This window comes from Pholis gunnellus, assembly GCF_910591455.1.
Source record: "Pholis gunnellus genome assembly, chromosome: 9".
Taxonomy (NCBI): Eukaryota; Metazoa; Chordata; class Actinopteri; order Perciformes; family Pholidae; genus Pholis; species Pholis gunnellus.
The window spans coordinates 16,193,233-16,210,884 of NC_136535.1; the positions used below are offsets into that span (position 1 = coordinate 16,193,233).

The 17,652-nt window shown below is 44.7% G+C and overlaps 1 protein-coding gene across 5 annotated transcripts; it reads right to left on the reverse strand.

Moving 5' to 3' along the window:
- Positions 1 to 204: 204 nt before the first annotated feature.
- Positions 205 to 17,379, reverse strand: cluha (clustered mitochondria (cluA/CLU1) homolog a). Of its 5 annotated transcripts, none has more exons than XM_079166913.1 (27): positions 17,061 to 17,379; positions 12,579 to 12,763; positions 11,944 to 12,115; positions 11,426 to 11,569; positions 11,161 to 11,288; positions 10,861 to 11,015; positions 10,249 to 10,374; positions 9,674 to 9,821; positions 9,485 to 9,577; positions 8,898 to 9,332; positions 8,307 to 8,566; positions 7,902 to 8,227; positions 6,889 to 6,990; positions 6,569 to 6,669; positions 6,325 to 6,477; positions 6,170 to 6,232; positions 5,834 to 6,078; positions 5,632 to 5,716; positions 5,386 to 5,539; positions 5,125 to 5,264; positions 4,684 to 4,764; positions 4,465 to 4,590; positions 4,217 to 4,338; positions 4,021 to 4,114; positions 3,793 to 3,927; positions 3,609 to 3,682; positions 205 to 3,260 (listed from the first exon to the last, which is right to left on the reverse strand). In XM_079166913.1, exons 1-27 carry the CDS (start codon positions 17,194 to 17,196, stop codon positions 3,125 to 3,127), a joined length of 4,119 nt encoding a protein of 1,372 aa, XP_079023039.1. In that variant the 5' UTR covers positions 17,197 to 17,379; the 3' UTR covers positions 205 to 3,124. The 5 variants fall into 5 exon arrangements, with proteins under 5 accessions (XP_079023039.1, XP_079023037.1, XP_079023036.1 ...); XM_079166911.1 differs by having other exon boundaries at positions 7,815 to 8,227; XM_079166910.1 differs by having other exon boundaries at positions 7,815 to 8,227; positions 10,861 to 11,018.
- Between the last annotated feature and the right edge of the window lie 273 nt (positions 17,380 to 17,652).

Genomic DNA, 17,652 nt, shown 5'->3' on the forward strand with positions numbered 1-17,652 from the left:
TACTTCTACTTGTAATACTTAAAAGTAAACAAGTTAACATTGGTGTTACTACTTTTACTGAAGTCAAATATCTCGTTATTTGATGAGTTATCAGAACCCCAAACGCTTTTACTAGTTTTATTGTATTCATTTTAATATAAAAGCATACTCAAACCAAAATATGATTATTTTGTAAAGAACACACAAACACCACACATCATCAGAGCAAGTGGAGTCAACCACTCGGCCTACGAAGCCTTTGACCAGAAGAGATTCTATCAGCTAAGAAAGCGCAACACTTTCAATCATTTCAGACAACAAATGCAACACTGGGCAGCAAAGTGCAGAACATTTTGGGGGAGACATTACTCCCCTTCACCCCCAACCAGACCTTTAATAGATATTTTGTACAGGATATTCATATATCATATTTATTATCTGTCTTTATATGCAACTTCAGTTAATATACATATTTCACACTTGTTTTGTATTTCAGACAGTCAGATTGTAAAGTAACTGCAAATGGTATACTGGTGTATATCAATTATGTGTTGAAGAATACACTTAATTTATTATTCCACTATAGGTCATCTTGTTTTTTTTCCAGTTCTGATGCTAATGTCTTAATAACATGAAATAACATCTCAAACATTAAACAGCTATCCAAAACAGAAATATTAACACTGAACTCTAGTGGAGTGACATTATATCTGAAGCACCGTGTTAAAAGAGAAAGCGTTTGATCATTCTCAGTGGGTTTCTTCTAAATCATTAACAATTAAAATTGGACTAAAAAAAACAATGGACTTCCAGCTGGAAGGACTAACAGGTTCAGAAAACGCTCAACAGGAAGCAGTCATTTTGGGCTATATTCCTAATAATCTCAGGGGGAAAATGCAAAAGATTCCCTTATTTAAATTTGTCATAGTCAACTGAAGCATGTGCATATTTGTGGACAATACAGGTCAATACACGTCCTTCACGAGACTAATGTTAGTGCGCCACCTTGTGGACAATGTTTGTGTTGAGTTAAACTTGGGTAACTGGGTGAGAGAAAAAAACTGTCAATGAAAAAACAATATTTTAAGAAAATCAGAAACGTAAAGTTATTAACTGTTATCACCCTAGTTACCATTCAGAAGCATAAATAATAGGTACAACACACACCACTCTGTGCTATTGATGTCAAGACCTGTTTAAGGAGCACAATCAGGAAAAAATCACTAATAAAAGGAATTCACCCAGTCCAAAGAGGTCGCCCTTTGTTGTGTTTTTATACAGCGCCCTTATTTTCAGCCGGTACAGTGAGTAGTCAATCTCATACAACTTGTGCCAAGTAAAAGTTCCAGCACCATCTCTCTATTGCTTTAATCACATACATTTAGACTCGGCAACAATTAAGTAACAAATTGCCATGGGAGGGATACATTGCAATGTATACAAGCGCAAACAAACCTTATCAGCCTCTTTTTGGTACATCACATTGAAGCAGCGCTTCTTTCGTCCACTTTTGGTGGTGCTGTGGTCGTCGTCACACATCCAAACCGCATGAGAAAGTGCACTAAATATTGCTCAATGAACAGACACTGCTGGCTACTCTCTTTCCCCTTGTCTCTTCGTTACACATGAAAAGCTAAACCCAATAATGGGAAAACAAAAAACAAATCAGTCACTACTGCCAATGCTGAGCACCTGTCCAGTGATGAGAAGAGGTTCATTTCAGTACCAATTCATACACAAACAGATTTACAACATCGGTGGCCATGAATGTGTTAAGAAAAGAGGCATCACCCATCCAACAGGTTTACAATGCGTAGAAAAATAAAACATTTGGAAAGCCAATGTTCGCTTAGCCTCTATTCAAACTATGCAGCAGCAAAAGCAGCAACAGCCCTGGCCAATAGATTTTCTGTTGGACTACACGAAGACACACACACACATTGTCACACACACACACACAAACATACATGCACATATTCTTTCAATGTGTAAAAATAGAAGATTGAACACAGCTAGTATATAGATAGATACATTTACTGCTTAAAATGTGGACGTTTTAAATCTGCGTTTTCCATAAACATCAATCAGGTACCTGTCTAAATTCCATAGAGATTTATACACCTTTTTTTCCCCCACTTCTATACATTTTCTATAAAACAGACATGGCTTAAATTAATAGATGATAAACAGGCCTAAAACACGTTCATACTTCTCCTGTGCACTTTTACAAACTCCATTTTAGAAAAGAAAAAAAAGAATTTCCAGCAAATGTAATTAAACCTGTTGAATGCTCGCTAACATGTCACTGTATTGTTTAGCTTGCTTGGAGAAACCGTAGGACACAGCAGGCACCCACCGGATGTGGTAAATACAAAGGATAAAACGATTAAATTAATGAACCAAGAGTGCAAGAGTGATGGGTGTCTGCTACAGAGTGGCTCAAAGAAGCCACTAAGAAGGGAATTTACATTCTTAAGCTCCACTTGGGAAACCTTAAATTTAGTGACTGTATAGTGCACAGTAGAAAGTACCCCTGAGTTCTAGGACAGGGTAGGTGCTTTATCATTCAGAGCACCGTTGGAGGGCGGGAGGGTGGCTACATGCCCGGGGGTCTTTGAGGCCCTTTAGGAATGGCGGGGCAAAAAATATGGTCCTGGGCTAACAGTGCTGTGGGAGGTTGGAGCTGAGAAGAAGCATTATTTGTGGGGGGAATATGATGCGATGGATAAGGCTCTGGTATACAATGTCATGGTCATCCTTGGTCTCACTCCCCCGGCTTCGACCATTTTCCATGTGCAATCATATTTCTTGGAAGCTAACACCTTGAGTGACTTCACATCACCAGGTTCCTGGGCCGGGGATTTTGTCAGATTGCACGTTACATCGATTCTATGTTTGTACTTTCTCCTACCTCCCTCCCTCCCTCCCTCCCTACCTCGTAGGAAAACTCCCGCTCTGTATCCTTTGTCCTACACATGATGCTGTTTGTTGTCTGGACTGCGCTGACCCATCCCTCCCTGTTTATCTCAATGCTGATTTAGACCGCTCGGTTCTCGGGTCCACAGGCTCAGTGACGTGGCTGTTGCGTCACGGCCTCTCCCTGCCCCCATAGCAGAAAGTTGCTGTGTTGCGGGCTTGTATACATTTAATCAATGGGAATTTTGTCCTCTAGTTCCAGTGGCCTGTCCTCAGTGGGCTCCTCGCTCTTTCCCAGCTCCTGCAGCTCCTGCAGCTGCTGCCGCCTCTGAACCTCCGCTTTCAGGTTCTCCAGATCCTTTTGGCTGCAACGAGATACAAAAAGAAATTGAATTCCCGAAGAGGACATTTCCACTTGACCATTTGTAATTTTTGTTCTTTTATTTATCCCCTAACTCATAGCTGTTGTTGTCACTTGTGTCTCCAATCTATTACAATGTCCGAATACTAAAGTCAACTTTAAAATTAAATTTTACACTTAGTCGTCATCATTATGGGCTGAATTTGTCTCTAAAGCCATTTTCAGGGATAGCTTCTTAAAATAAGGTAATAAAATCCAATATAATACAGCTGCAGTATTTTGTTTATAATGGCAGATTTCTGTTGTGTAAAAATATTACCTCCCTGCAGGGGATAATAAAAGCATTACGTACCTGAGCGGTATAAAGATGATGCCGTTGATAATGTTGAGCTGTTCCAGCACACTGGCCATGCTGGGAGCAGTGAACTGGAAAACAAGAGGAAATTAAAAAAAAAAAAAAAACATAGCATCACTGCCAAACGGTGGAGATGAAACAGACAGAAGCACAAAAACACTTCCTGAATCAGAGCAGTCACCTTGAGGGGCGTGATGCTGGCGTTGGAGCCGTTCTTGTAGATCTCATTCATGGTTCTCTGCAGAGCTACGGCCTGCTGGGTGAGGTACTTCAGGAACTCTGAGCTCTCCTTGGTCTTCTCGTGTGCCTCGCCCATCTGAGAAGAGTAAGAAGGAATATTTCAGATATCATTTCACCACAACTGACCACGTGTCAGTTCCCGTCAGCGTAGAGTCGTGCGGGGGCCCACCTGGTTCTTGTAAATGGTGTAACCCTCCTTCTCGTGCTGCAGCGCTGAGCGGAACTCGGCCTTGCTCTCGTAAACCCTCGCAACCAAATGATGACTGAGAAAAGAAGAAAAAAACACAAGCCGTGCATAATGTAAATCATCATGTCAGCCAGTATTATAACTGCTATATGGATATGGACGATCAATCCCTCCCCACCTGAGGGCCACTTTAAGGGACCGGGGTCCGTGGTACTTTGTGTTGATAGTCAAGGCGTTCTCCAGGAATCTCAGCGATAAATCGTACTCCATCACTCCATGTAGCACCAGTCCAATGTTACTCTGTGGAACGAAGGGCAACAGTATTAGTGTTACGTCTTTTTCCTGCTTAAGGATTAATCAGCATCGCTGCATTACCATAGAAGCAGTTGGTAGCTTATATAGATCTCAAGTAAAGACTGCACTCACGTCTAGCAGTGCCATCTCTGGGTGGTCCTCCCCAGAAACCAACAACATGAGGTAACGGGCGCGATACAGCAGCTTCAGGGCGGTCGACAGCTGGCCGTTGGCAAAGCAGTACAGAGCCAAGTGCATCTGGGAACAAACAGGAAACAAAACTTACAGGTCAGAGGGATACGAATGAGATTTATGAACTAAATACCTCCTGCATTTGGTGCGATAACTTACATATTCTTGAATTGTGTTGGGGTGCTCGATGCCGAGGACTCTTTCACTCATCAGAACAGCCTTTTGCTGGTTGCTGAGAGCCTGTGGGTGAATACACAACTGGTATTTAGGGAGGGCTTCATTCATAAACGTTGACATTTGAATTCAAAATCAAAATTCGAATGCTGCTTTTGTTTTCTTTCATCGTTTCTGCACAGGGTTCAGGTGGTTGATTTTGTGGATTTGGGCAGTGCAGATTGGCTGCTGTAATGGTATTATAAACAACCTGACCCGTGCCGCACTACTGCTTGGGATTGTTTCCAACTTGTGTGATCCAAACATTTCTAATAATTTGAGAGTCTTGTCAAAACAAAATAGAATAAAAAGACATTTGGAACAGCCCTACATTTAGTCACACAGTAGGACACACAAAGAGCCAGGTGTCACCACATGTCTGCCTACCTCAGCGTGGTCTCCCATGATATAATTAAGGCGTGCCAGCAGGCGAAGGCATGCACAGATCTCTACATGCATGGCTCCGTACACATTGTTAAAGAGGTTCAGAGCCTCATTGATCAGCTCACAGCCCTCCTTCAGAAAACCTGGAAATGTAAAGAAAAGCAGGTGAGATACGTTTAGTCATAAGTTCTGAAAGATCAGATTTTTACAAACCATTCATTCCGTCAAGGTTTATGCATGATTCAATCTAAAAACATGTCGCACCTTGCTGCACTTTGGCCTGTCCACTCTGGAAGAAGTGGAAGGCATCCGAGGCTTTGGGGTTCACATGCTTCACAACAGGGAAAATGTTCAGGATGTCCTCCTCTGTGAAGGCAGGCTTGTGGCGGCTGTCGAAGTTATACTCCTTTATCAGAATCTAGAAGGCAAAGCAAAAGAAAAGAAAAACATTTACAGAAGGCCATTTGGCAAAATGCCGTCAGGGGTCACTATTGACTAAATGAGTGTTACCTGGATGCCAGTTTTGAGTGAAATCTCTCTGAGCAGAGTGGTTTTCTGGAAGCCGTATTTCTCCACCACCTGGTCCGCACTCTCGCTGTGTAAGAGAATATTTAAATTTGTCACCAATAACCACAAAAGAAATGGAAATGCTGAAGCGTAAAAAGAGAGCTTTAACATCTGTTTCACATTAGCAGAGGAGGGGGGCCCTCACCACTGTATGGTGAAGTGATAGTAGCTCTTGGCCTCAGAGGCAATGTTCTTCCACAGCTCATTGGGCGTCAGGCTGGCCCATGCCGTGTTGTCGCCACCGCCGGGGACCCTGTTGCGACGCTTGCGGCTTTTACGGCGAGACACCAGCTCGTCGGGAGGCAGGTGGGCGACAGCGTCGGGGAAGGAGCTCAGGAAGCAGTTGAGGAAATGGCTTACGGCGGCAGAAAGAGCAGACAACTCCACGGCCTGCACGGAAATGAGGAAAAAACGTTTTAAACATACGTTTGTGGGTTTGTCGTTGGAAGTGGCTGGTTATTGTATGTCAGATGTTACCAACCTGGAGGTATGTCTTGAAGATGTGTTTTGCACATCTGGTGATTAACTCACTGATTCCTATTCTCTAAAAAAAAAAAAAGTATGGGAAACAGAAATATTAGAATGAAAAACCACAAAGACAAAAAGTGGTGGTTGGATTCAGGGGTTCAGACTCACATAGAAGTGCTCCAGCTGGGCTTTGGCCGGGGTCTTGTCCACAAACTCCAGAACGGTGCCCAGATAGCGAATATTGATGCCTCTCTGTCGCAAGGCCTCGGTCAGTGTGGCTCCATCCATGGGCAGAGCGCTGTGGTCCAAACAGTCTTTAACCTAATCATAAAAACACACATATAGGCCTTTTAAGTCTCATACACAACGTAAACAATTCAACCACTTTATTCCTGGGGTCTGTGCCACTGACCAGTGATGGGATCTGACAGGACACCAGGAAGGCAGCAGCATCTTTGAGAAGCTGCTTCTGCTTCTGGATATCATCTGTGCTGTCATCTGGGAAACGCACTCCTAATTCAACAACACATGCATTATTTTCTTCAGGTAAATTATTGTTACAAATCATTACCAAAGTAATGAAATGACGTCGATGAATTAAGATTACTTTTGATTCTTGACTGCCTTTTCTTTTATGGCTACGTAACCCATTCCCACGTCATTCGCTGTAAAGCTGCTGTCAGGCCTTTATCGTAGATGAAGCGTATGATCACTCATCCTTGTTGCGCTTACCTGGGGAGAAGATGTCAGGGTTGAAGCGAATGTCGAACGACGTGTTGCTGATGGAGCCAACTGCCTTGCAGGCATTGAGGACAACCTCGCGGCTTTTGGGATCTGCTTGTGATTAAGGTCAAAGAAATAATACAAACATGTTAAAAGTAATGGCGACAGACCCAGTATGGCAAAGGGACAGTTGAAACCATGTCCACATTAAGCCACAACGATAACTGAGCTGAGCTTCAAAGCTGGATGTGGAAAACAGAGAGGGTTCAATAATGTAAATACACCAAACTTCTGTCACCTCAAAGTCTGTGTGTGATCACTTATTGAATAAACAGGGACAGTGCACATTAATACACATTCCTGGAGTTAGACAAAAAGCTATTTTTCATCAGTAAAATGTTTCATTGATCTTGTTATTCAGATTATTTTGAGCATGACAGTCGTTTGGTAAACTTACTGTGGACATGGCCTTAGTAGAGAACCCACCACCTTTTGTAAAACGGACGATTAGCGACTACAAACACAACAGATTAGTTCACTCAGATTACTGGGGTTTAGGATCAATTGAGCAGCACACAAATCAATTAACGCCATTGATTATTTAGGCAACTAAATATTCAGCTTATTGGGTCAAATCACACAGCAAAGGTGTCGCAGGGTGGGACAGTTAGAGGCGGGCTGATTGGGGGCCAACACGCTTCCCCACTACAGGCTGAGGGCGGAGCAGGGACGGCTAGCCTGGTGGAAAGAAGACTCGACAGCGCAGTACTTGAAACTTTAATGCTCTACCTGATACTCTGCTCTGCACACACATATTCTCTAAAATAGATTTTTTTTGTTTGTTAAATGCTACTTCTCTGTTAACACTTCTTCCACCAGAGTAGCTCTCACTGCGTTGTCCTGGCCTTAAGTTTTGGGGGATTTTTTGGACGTACCAATACAAGATCCATCTTCGCCAACTAAGGTCTCTGCCAGCTCTTTGACCTGAGCTAATCCTGGAATACTTTCCTCAAGCTCCTTACCCTCCAGTGGGCTCTTGCATTCCCCATTTAGGGTGGCTGCGGGTTCTACAAGCCCGTTGGTGGCGGGCCGGGAGGAGTTTTCTTCACCGGCAGTCGCTGCCTGTGATGCAGCGGAGGCGTTGCTCTCCGTCTGGCTTGTGCTGTCCGTGGAGGCCTCCGTTACACCGGGAGAGTCCGATGCAGCGGTCTGTGTCTGGGTTGCGTCAGCACTGCTTTCTGAGGGTGCTTCAGTGGTCTCTGTGATGGCGGGCATGTTAGCCTTAGCGTCCTTGTTTGCTTTCTGTTGCATGAGCTGTAATGCCGCCATCTTCATGAAGAGAAGATATCTGCGGAGGGACAGAATGAGTGGTCAAACGAACGTAGAAGCTCTCCTGATGGCGGGGACGTGGTGACGCCGACACCTACCTGTGCTCAACAAAGGCCTCGATGAGCTCTTGGCGTAGACAAGCCAGGCGGTGGCGGTGCTGGCGGGGGAAGCCTTGGCGTCGACTCTCTGGAGACAGCTCCTCTCCCTCCACAGGCAGGAAGTTGAGGTCAGGAGGGAAGGTACGAAGAAGGTCCAGGATGTAGTGTCTGCCATCATTTCCGATGATGCCCTTACACTCGACAGAAGAGCACAGCTCCACGGACTCACTTTTCTCGTTCAGCACGTTGTGCCTCTGGACCTAAAATGTACACCCAGACAAAAGATGTGAATACACAATGTCTTTTGTGTGGTTTGTGAGGCTCAATATGATCAGAAATACAGGCCTTGAATAAATAAGGCTGCCGATATTCTTTATATTCTCTCGGAATCTTTCCCTTTGCCGAGCCTGTTTATTTATTCCCTTTTAATATAGCAGCTGTTCTTGGATATGAATGGAGGACACAGAGGATATATCAGGCTTTAGCTTCACAGAAAACAATTACTAGAAGGATCAATTCATTATTTTTTGGGGTCTTTTCATTGGATTCATTGATGGTAAGATATCACCAGACCATACTCGTGTTACTGACCTTGAGTGGCCTGCTGGTCTTCTCCAGAAGCTCCAGGTATTTGCTGTGAGACACAACCGTCTTTCCGAAGTCAATGGAGCCGTAGATGACGCTCTGCTCCTGCTCGCGCTCCAGGATACCGGGGATGATGGACTGGGCGGTGACACGGTAGCCTCTGTAGTCCACCACCACCGTCCCCAGAGTGTACAGACCCTCCACATCCACGGCCCCGTAAGCCCGTACGCCATTCAAGTCATTGGTGGGCGCGACGTGGGCAGCGGCATCTCCACCCAGCTCCCGGTAGTGATCCCGTACATCGAAGCCCAGGCTGAAGAAGATGTTGTTCCAGATGAACATCTGCATGCGAGTTTCCTCGCCGGGGTTGATGGCCATTACGTTCCCATCGATGACCGCCATGGCGCCTCGAGTGGCAGCTGCTGCAAAGTCACTATGGACCTGCAGGAGAACAAAAAAAAAAAAAAAAAAATGGAGGTGTTAGTGATTTAGAAGAAGACGAAGCTGTCACACATTAAAAAGCGACACATTTACACATCAGATGGCCCATTAACAGAGTGAGCCAGCAGTTTGGATTATTCTGTGTCATGTACCTTGAATATGGCCCGCTCCCTCAGCAGGCGTTCAGGCAGGTTCTTCCGGGGAAGCTCTCTGGTAGTCTGCAGCTCCTCGTTCCAATCTCTGGTCTGAAGACAAATCAGCACAAAAAAAACAAAAAAACATCAACACTGGAACGACTTTATCTGTCTGCCTGGCGTGCTGCTGCGTTCAGCTGTGCCTACCTGTCCGGGTATGTGCTCCTCATAACCCAAACGGGAGGTGTAGGCGTCCTCGGCTCGCACACAGTCCATGGCGTGGTCTACTTGTGGAGCTGTCCAGCTGTACACCTGGAACGGTGTGGCTATCCTCTCAAACGGGTGTCTCTGGACCCTGCAGCAAAAACGACAAGAGGCATCACTTATGGGGTCTCTCTTCATACATCTCAGGCAGTTTATCTAAAGTTTGCTCTTGTTGCGAGTTCCTACATCACCTCAGTTTTAACCAAATGAATGACCGTAATCATTTCGTCTTGTTTAGTTTGCTTATCGTGTTTTTAAGACTTTGACCTCCTGGCCAGGTCTTGATGGAAAAAGACTGTGTTTTTATCTGGCTGAATAAAGTAAATGAATGAAGGAACTTATAATGATTGCAGAAAAGAAGCACTACAAAAGAGAAATGTCCGAAAAAGTAAAGAAGAGGAGCTTTTGTACAGCACCAGAGTGAGGAGAGAAACCAGAAAACACTGAGGTATTAATATCCCACCACAGAGGATGAGCAAAAACATGTTGTGAAGCTAAAGAGAAACAGATATTTATACCTTTTCTTTTGCAGGGCAGTGAAGTTCTTCTTGAAGGCAGGGCTGATCTGGCTCAATAGCTCCACCAGAGAGTGGCTCAGGAAGCTGGGGTTGGCTGGCTTGGGGTTGAAGGTGTAAGTAGTAGATCTGGAACACACATAGCCATTATTATTATTATTATTATTATTATTCACATTGTTATGGCGGGTTATCGTGGCTTTTCATTTTTTAACAAATCTACTAACTGGAGAGGAAACTTTTACAACTAAGCAAGCCTGAACAGGAAGTTGTTTTCCTGTTGGGACTTCACTCTGACAGTTTTTTCCAACAGATGCCCATCTAGAACCTTAAGAGGAACTTAAAATGAATGTTGGGAGAAACAGAAAAATAACCCATCTCCAAACCAAGGCATCTTTCCCAATTCTACTTCCCAAAGTAATCCAATTGTCCGACTGTTAAGTCCATGCTGACATCCAAAACTAGGATCCTGAAACTCTTAATGCCAAGTGACTGACAAATGCAATGTGTGTAAACTTTGTATGGAGGAGATAACGGAGCTTGAAAAAGGTAGAAAGTCCATTGAAGTGAAAGCATGGAGCTGTAATAACATACGAGGTCGAAATGTTGACTGACTGGTTGAGGTAGAAGCCGCGTGTAGAGGCAGTGACGCTGACATGACGCTCCTCCACGGTCACCATGCACAGGTACATGAGGTCGCCGTGCATCTTCCTGTTCCCAGGTGGAGGGTTCCAGCCGCTCATGGTCAGGACCTTCAGGCACTGCATAGGCTGCTGGAGGTATTAAAACCATTAGCCAAAGGAAATTATTTGTAAATACAGTTTCAAATCGGCTACTGAGACTTTCCCTGTAAACAGTCTGCAAGAATAAAGACATCAATTCTCAAAATCAGTCTAATTCAGCACTGCTTCTCACTTTCCAGTCCTTGTTCTGTGGCTGGAGGGGAACCAGGGGGCGGTCTTTGCTGCCGGGCAGGATGTGCTCTGGGGGGGTGCAGTCAATCTGCTCCAGCTCGTTGCCCTTTTTCTTCCGCTTATCACTATCTGCAGTCACATTAAAAACAAGCTAAATGAATGCCTGCGGTCCACCTGCATGTCGCTATTCGCGCAGGACACCGGACATTCAAATGCACGCTTGAAATTGGCCGTGCAGGACTCGGAGCCGTTCATCGATGTCATACCTCCGAGGTCTCCGTCAGTGAAGATGCTGAGGAAGGAGAGGGAGTTGCAGTCCACTCCGTTGTAGGAGTCTGAGGGGTCCAGACTTTTCAGCAGGTCTCTGATGTGACGCACATGGATGCGAGCCTCGCGCACCGTGTACGGCTCTGGAGAGAAGAGGGACAAAAGAATCCCAAAGGGTATAAAAAGCAGGAAGTGAGTCACTCGTCATAAACTGCAACTCAATTCTCTTTCGTCTTTTGCCAGCAGATACATAACAGTATAGCCTCAGCAAGGAATATATATTGTGCCAAGCTGTGGCTGAAGGGTAAACCATCCCATCCATAATGTTTATTTTCATTAAAAATTTGATTTTTCCAGTGAGGACAATAACTTTGATTGCGGTCTCTTGAACTAAAATTGCTCTACACACCTGGATAAAACATGTTGGTACTGCGACGACCTTTCCAAGCTATGACGTTGAGCGTTTATTTTTCCACAAGAGTGAGACAAACACAGGAGCGAAATAAAAGCCTCTTACCTTCTACCACTTTGAGCAGCGAGCCCTCCTGCAGGCCCTCAATGGACTTGAGCTCAGCGAAGTTGTCCAGCACGTTTCCGTCCAGCTGCAGGGAGAAGCAGGTGCGGTGGCACGTGTCCTCCCGGTCCATCAACACCTGATGGATCTCCTGCACCATTTCCTGGGGAGAGACCTGACGGAGGAGAGGGAGATGACGATAAGTACATTTTCAGCTTGAGATATACAACCTGCTTTGATTCTGATGAACAGTCTTTAGTTTCTAGTTTGAGGGACAACATTGCTCGCACACGGCAGTATTCAGACCAAACACAGCCCTGAACCGGGACCACCTCATATGATCCAGGAAGTCCGGCTTGAGGACTAGATCCATGAGTTTTATATGATGAGAGAGGACTTTATAACTCCGAGAGGTTATCACAGCGGTAATTATTTCCTTCTCTGTCGTGACAATCGGCAGGTAAATTGCAGAAATAGACAGTTTAGGTCACAAAGTATTTTATAGATAGCATACGCATATTCAATTCGCCAGTGGCCTTCCTGAAATGAATAAGAGAGTTCAGGGGTTTTTTAACGTGAAGGGCTTTTGTCTGTCTGAACACCGAACGAACGCGTGCTTGTCGAGAGCGAATCGTTACCTGCAGATCAAACGGCTCCGTTCCAGGCGCCTGGATCTTGACGGTGAAGCCCGTGTCCTGGATCACGATCACTTCCTGTTCGTTAGAATCGTCCGCCTCACTGTTCCCATCCTGCTTCGAGTCTTCCTCCTCTGTGCGCTCATGAGCCCCGTCCCCATTCACCATGGCTGTATCTGCACTGTGCCCTGCAATGGAAAAGACACAAAGGGTTCGTCAGCGAAGGCAACGTCTTGTGATGAACGTTAAACTGGACAACTTTGACCGGCGATGCGGTTAAAAGCATTCAAACCACATGCATGACTCTGAAACAATACAGGCAGAGAGGACAAACAGCTATAGCTGTCTATAGCTGACATTAGTTAATAATCTAATTATCAACATTGTTGTGCAACGTAAGCCATCCTACATACAACAAAAGCATGCAGAGGCCCGATGACCTCATAGATAACCTTATTGAATATTAATGAGCGGGTGAACAGAGATGATAGAGCTCAGGTACAGCATTCGAGTACTGTGGTGTTCCTACAGTTAATTCAGATACAAGTTAAACACAAGCTGCAGAATAAGCACAATGAGATCGAGAATCATCAACCGTACAAACATCATCCGTACAAAAGAGTAACTCGTCTAAAAAAAATTTAAACTAAAACACAAAGATAACTTAATGATTGTATGAAAAACATCGGACAATAAGTAACAAGGCGTTCTTTTCGGCTGAAATCAACACTTCTGCAACACTGAATGGAGTTTAGCCAGAGAGCCTTGAGGGATTCGACACAAAACAGTCTCAACATTCACAAGAGGGAATTACTCGCCACTTGCATGGCAGATTGTGGCAAATCCAAGACCTGCAAGTCAGCTACAACAGCTGCCCTCATTCTTTTGAGCCCTTAATGACCTCATATTATGCATGCATTATATTCCCCACCTTTTGTAAACTAAAGAACAGTTAAGTTGAGAATAAAAACGAGGCCTTCTGGCACATTAATTCAGAGTGTGTGGATGTCTCGCTGGGACTCGACTGCTGTCAGCCGGTGTGTCCTTGCTCACTGTCAAGGGTACACAGCGTCAGGGTTACTGAAGAGAAGGGGCCCGGGGGAGGGGCGGGGGCCTCATAACTGGACCACGACCCCGGTTGGGATTGAACGCACTGAAATGAGAAGCTGGTGGGTGGGTGTGGGGGGGGGGGGGGGGGGGAGTGCACAAGAGAGAGAGAGGCGACCGGCCACGCTCTGAATAATAAACACAACGGCTTGAGAAGGAGGGCTCTCAGTGAAGCGGTCTCTATTTTCAGTATCAGTACAGAAGCTTTTATTTCTTTTCAGAGCTGAACTATTTTTGTCTGAGAGGTTGAAGTCAGTCATTTTCCTTATGAACCTGCAACACTTATAACATTGACATACTTATAAACCGTCATGGCAAACTTGTTAGCAAACAGTTCATCACATCCAGCAGTTACCTCGCAAAATTTGCATTAATTTGGAGTTGTGTTTGTGTCCATTTCATGAATGCAAGTCTATTATACACCGTCTTTTAGTTCTGTTTTTAGTCTCCATCAATTCTCTTTAGATGCTACATACTCCACTGTGTTCACCAGGTTGTCTCTAACTGTGTCGGTCTGTCGTTTGGTGCTGAATAAGTGGCTTTCTCGAGCTTTTCCGTGGAAAACAGCCAAAAAAGAGAGCTATGAGCGGGTGACCCAAAATAAGTTACGTTGCCAGAAAGTCACTGTAAATCTCATCACTATGAGCAACCCCTTTCATATTGTCATTTAATACAACTTCATTATTAAAGTATGGATTAAAGCCACTTTATGCAAACACAAAATTGCCATATTTCAGCTAACTTTTGAGATCATCTTTGTCCCTTATAACTGAACTACAATTTGTTGCAAGAGTACAAAGTACTGTGATTAATGAGGCAATCCAGCAGCCTGTGTGTTGCAAGAGGGACCCCTTTCGCTCCACAGCAATGGAAGAAAGTTCAGTAAGAAAAAAAGGAAAGAGGAGAGAGGAGAGAAGGTAACGAGGAACCTTAACCTTTAACGGGACAAATCTCGTGTCAGAAGTTAGGAGAGAGACAGTTGAGATACATCAAGATGTTATTCTTGATGCATTTCATGTTGAAATGAGATATGGTGGTGAGACAACTATTTAATCTGATCACAAACTTGAGGTCGGACAGTAGCCAGACAAAGGGTCAAAATAAAGAATCGAATAGATGCAGATTAGAGGCAAAAAACACAATAAAACACAACAGTAAGTAGAGTTTTACTCTGTAACTGATCCATTCTATGACTAATCCTTTGAATCAAACTGCCAACTCATAGTGATCATTCACACTTCTTTCAGGTGATGCAATACTATTCGCACTTCTCTTGGGAACAACTAAATAATAAATCTAGCGAGCTATCTATCCACTCTGTGGCCCCTTGACACGGGGACCCTGGCTGCTGTCATAGCAACACTAACCGGCCAGACAACCCTGAGAACAACAGCAACACAAGGTCCGTCTGTAACCACAAAGTAAACCTCCTGGTGGACAGAGTCCCGGAGTCATGCATCTGCAATGGCATTTCACAACAACAGCGGCTGAATGGAAGGTCTGTTTGAGATAGAAATGAATCACGAAATACTTTCTCGCAATTAATGAAAAGAGTGTTCCTACATGCAAACCCCGTGTGCACCTTGTGACAAGCTTAAAGTACCATTGTTAAATATGATGGACACAATAGAGGCGACTGTGGACTGGTGAGGAAGACATCTAGCCAGGAGAGGAGTAGCGACTCCTGAGATGATCCAGGTCACACTTCACCATCATTAAGCCCCTGAGAACCACCAACAGTGGCCCTCGCCTCGGTCTGTCTGCTCGACCACGTGCTGCTAGTTTGTCCTGTAGCTGTTACAACTCTGCACTGACGGTCCAGGGTTTGCTTTGGTCATCAGACAGTTTTATGACAGGTCATAAGTAAGGCTGCAGCTAATGATCATTCTAATTCTCTTTATTTATTAAAATCACTTGGGCCACCACCAAAATGCACATGACAAGTTCCTAAAGTGAAAGTGAAAGTTGTGTATTTTGTCCGACCAACACTTCAAGAGAAAATATATTGAGTTTATTATCACATACGACTAAAGAAAAGCAGCAAAACTGAGAAGCTGGAGATAGATAATGTGATATTATGTTCTTGAATGGAGCACACACTGTTCCAATGTGGAAGGACTGAAAGACCGAAGACGGCACATAAAGAAGTAATCATCCAGCCAAATAACCAGAGGAATTAAAACACACTCAGCTCAGCAGATCATCCTCAAAAGCAGCACAAACTCATCCCTTCACCGGTAAAAGCAGCGAGCCTCTCTCGCCTGTGTTTTGAAATGAAACGACATTAGACAAGAGACGAGTCAAGGTCCCAAATGTGACACGCGCATTCTGACTCTTTGGTGCTGTAGAAGTTGTGTAACAATAACTTCACAGTCTCACATTATTCTTCCTCTACAGACAACAGTCTGCGGCTGCTCCACTGCGAGCCGCCTATACCCTACTTTTATCTTCCAGTACGCTCACCTGCTTACACGGCTGTTCGTGTATTATTAGCGTAACCTTCCTTCTCTCTCTCACGGTGCATGCACCACCATGACTTTTTCTACGACAACCAACTTCCGCTTCCCGGTCGAGGAGGAACACTCGAGCTAATCTTTAGAGTGTAGCCACCACACACACAGGGCATCTCTTAAAGTACACATTTAAAAACAAGAAAATAGAGTCAACGCGTCTTTAACATAGCTCGTGGGACACATGAAATAGTAAATGACACCATGTCTACACCCCCCTCCCTGTGTTTATGTGGAGTGTGAAGCTCCACTGAAGGTGACCTTCAGTTCATTCCTGTGACAAGTCGTTACTGAACATGTGCGTCAATACGAGTTAGCCCAACACGCGCTGCTACACTGTGGTGCGTGCACGAGTCGCTTGCTATACAGCCGGGTCACGTTTTACCAGAATAAACACTAGTTGTCAGTACGTTTGCTCGTCTTTTAGGGGCACGAAGCGACGCGCCGACGGAGACAGGAGCTGATTTCTAGCTAGCTAACCGACTAGCCTAAATCAACCAGGCTAATGTTAGCATTCCGGCTAACTTGTTTTGGGTTCACTTGCAGCGTTGCACTATATGCTAATAGCTATGACCCGTGGACGTTGAAATGGACCCGACCCTGTGAAGGTTGCTAGTTTGCTGATTAGCACAGATGAACAGTTAGCATGTGCAATGTGGACCATCTGAAGTTGGAGAAGCTACCAAAGGGATTCATTCAGGTCATTAGCTGCTATGCAGAAAGACAAGACAGCCAAACGTTTAATAAACCACGCCGATAACAATCAATGCATGTTGTTACTGCATGTACTCTATGAGTATGTGTGTTATCAGTGTTTTTATATTGTAATGCTATGACAGCAGATAGTCAGTCTGCTGCAGAGTCTCACCGCAATCGCAGGAATCCTTCAGATGGGTCTTGCTGGTTTCTTTGCTGTCCTGGGCTCCATCGCCTGCTTCCTCCGCAAGATCGACCGGATTACAGTTAGGCACTGACGCCGGGATGTCATCTGTCTTGCTCACCATGGTCGGCAGTCAGTGTGGCAAACAGAAATCCCCCAGCAGCGTTGCTTGATAATGTGAGTCTGTAGAAGAAGAAAAATGCTGCTTCTCCGGCTAACTCAGGCTAGTTGGCTACATGCGAAGGGTACAAAGCTTACAGAAACAAGTATACAGAGGAGGGAAGGACAGAGCTGTACATGGGGCTGATCACACGTGGTTTTCTCCTCCCCTTGACCTCTTTGCCTTTGCGTTGCACTTCCCCACCCACTGAGCGTAGCGCTACGGAAAGCCACAAGCGACAAATCTCCTCTACAAATTCATGTGATTATTTTTTTGTGACGGTGAAGAATGAATCGTACGCACTGGAAGATAACATAAAATCAATGGCTTAGTGGAAAGACAAAGTAATACAATCATTTTACTGTTATTGACATCACAAATATAGAGATGCAGAGTGTGATGTCATCAGCTCCTGTTGGC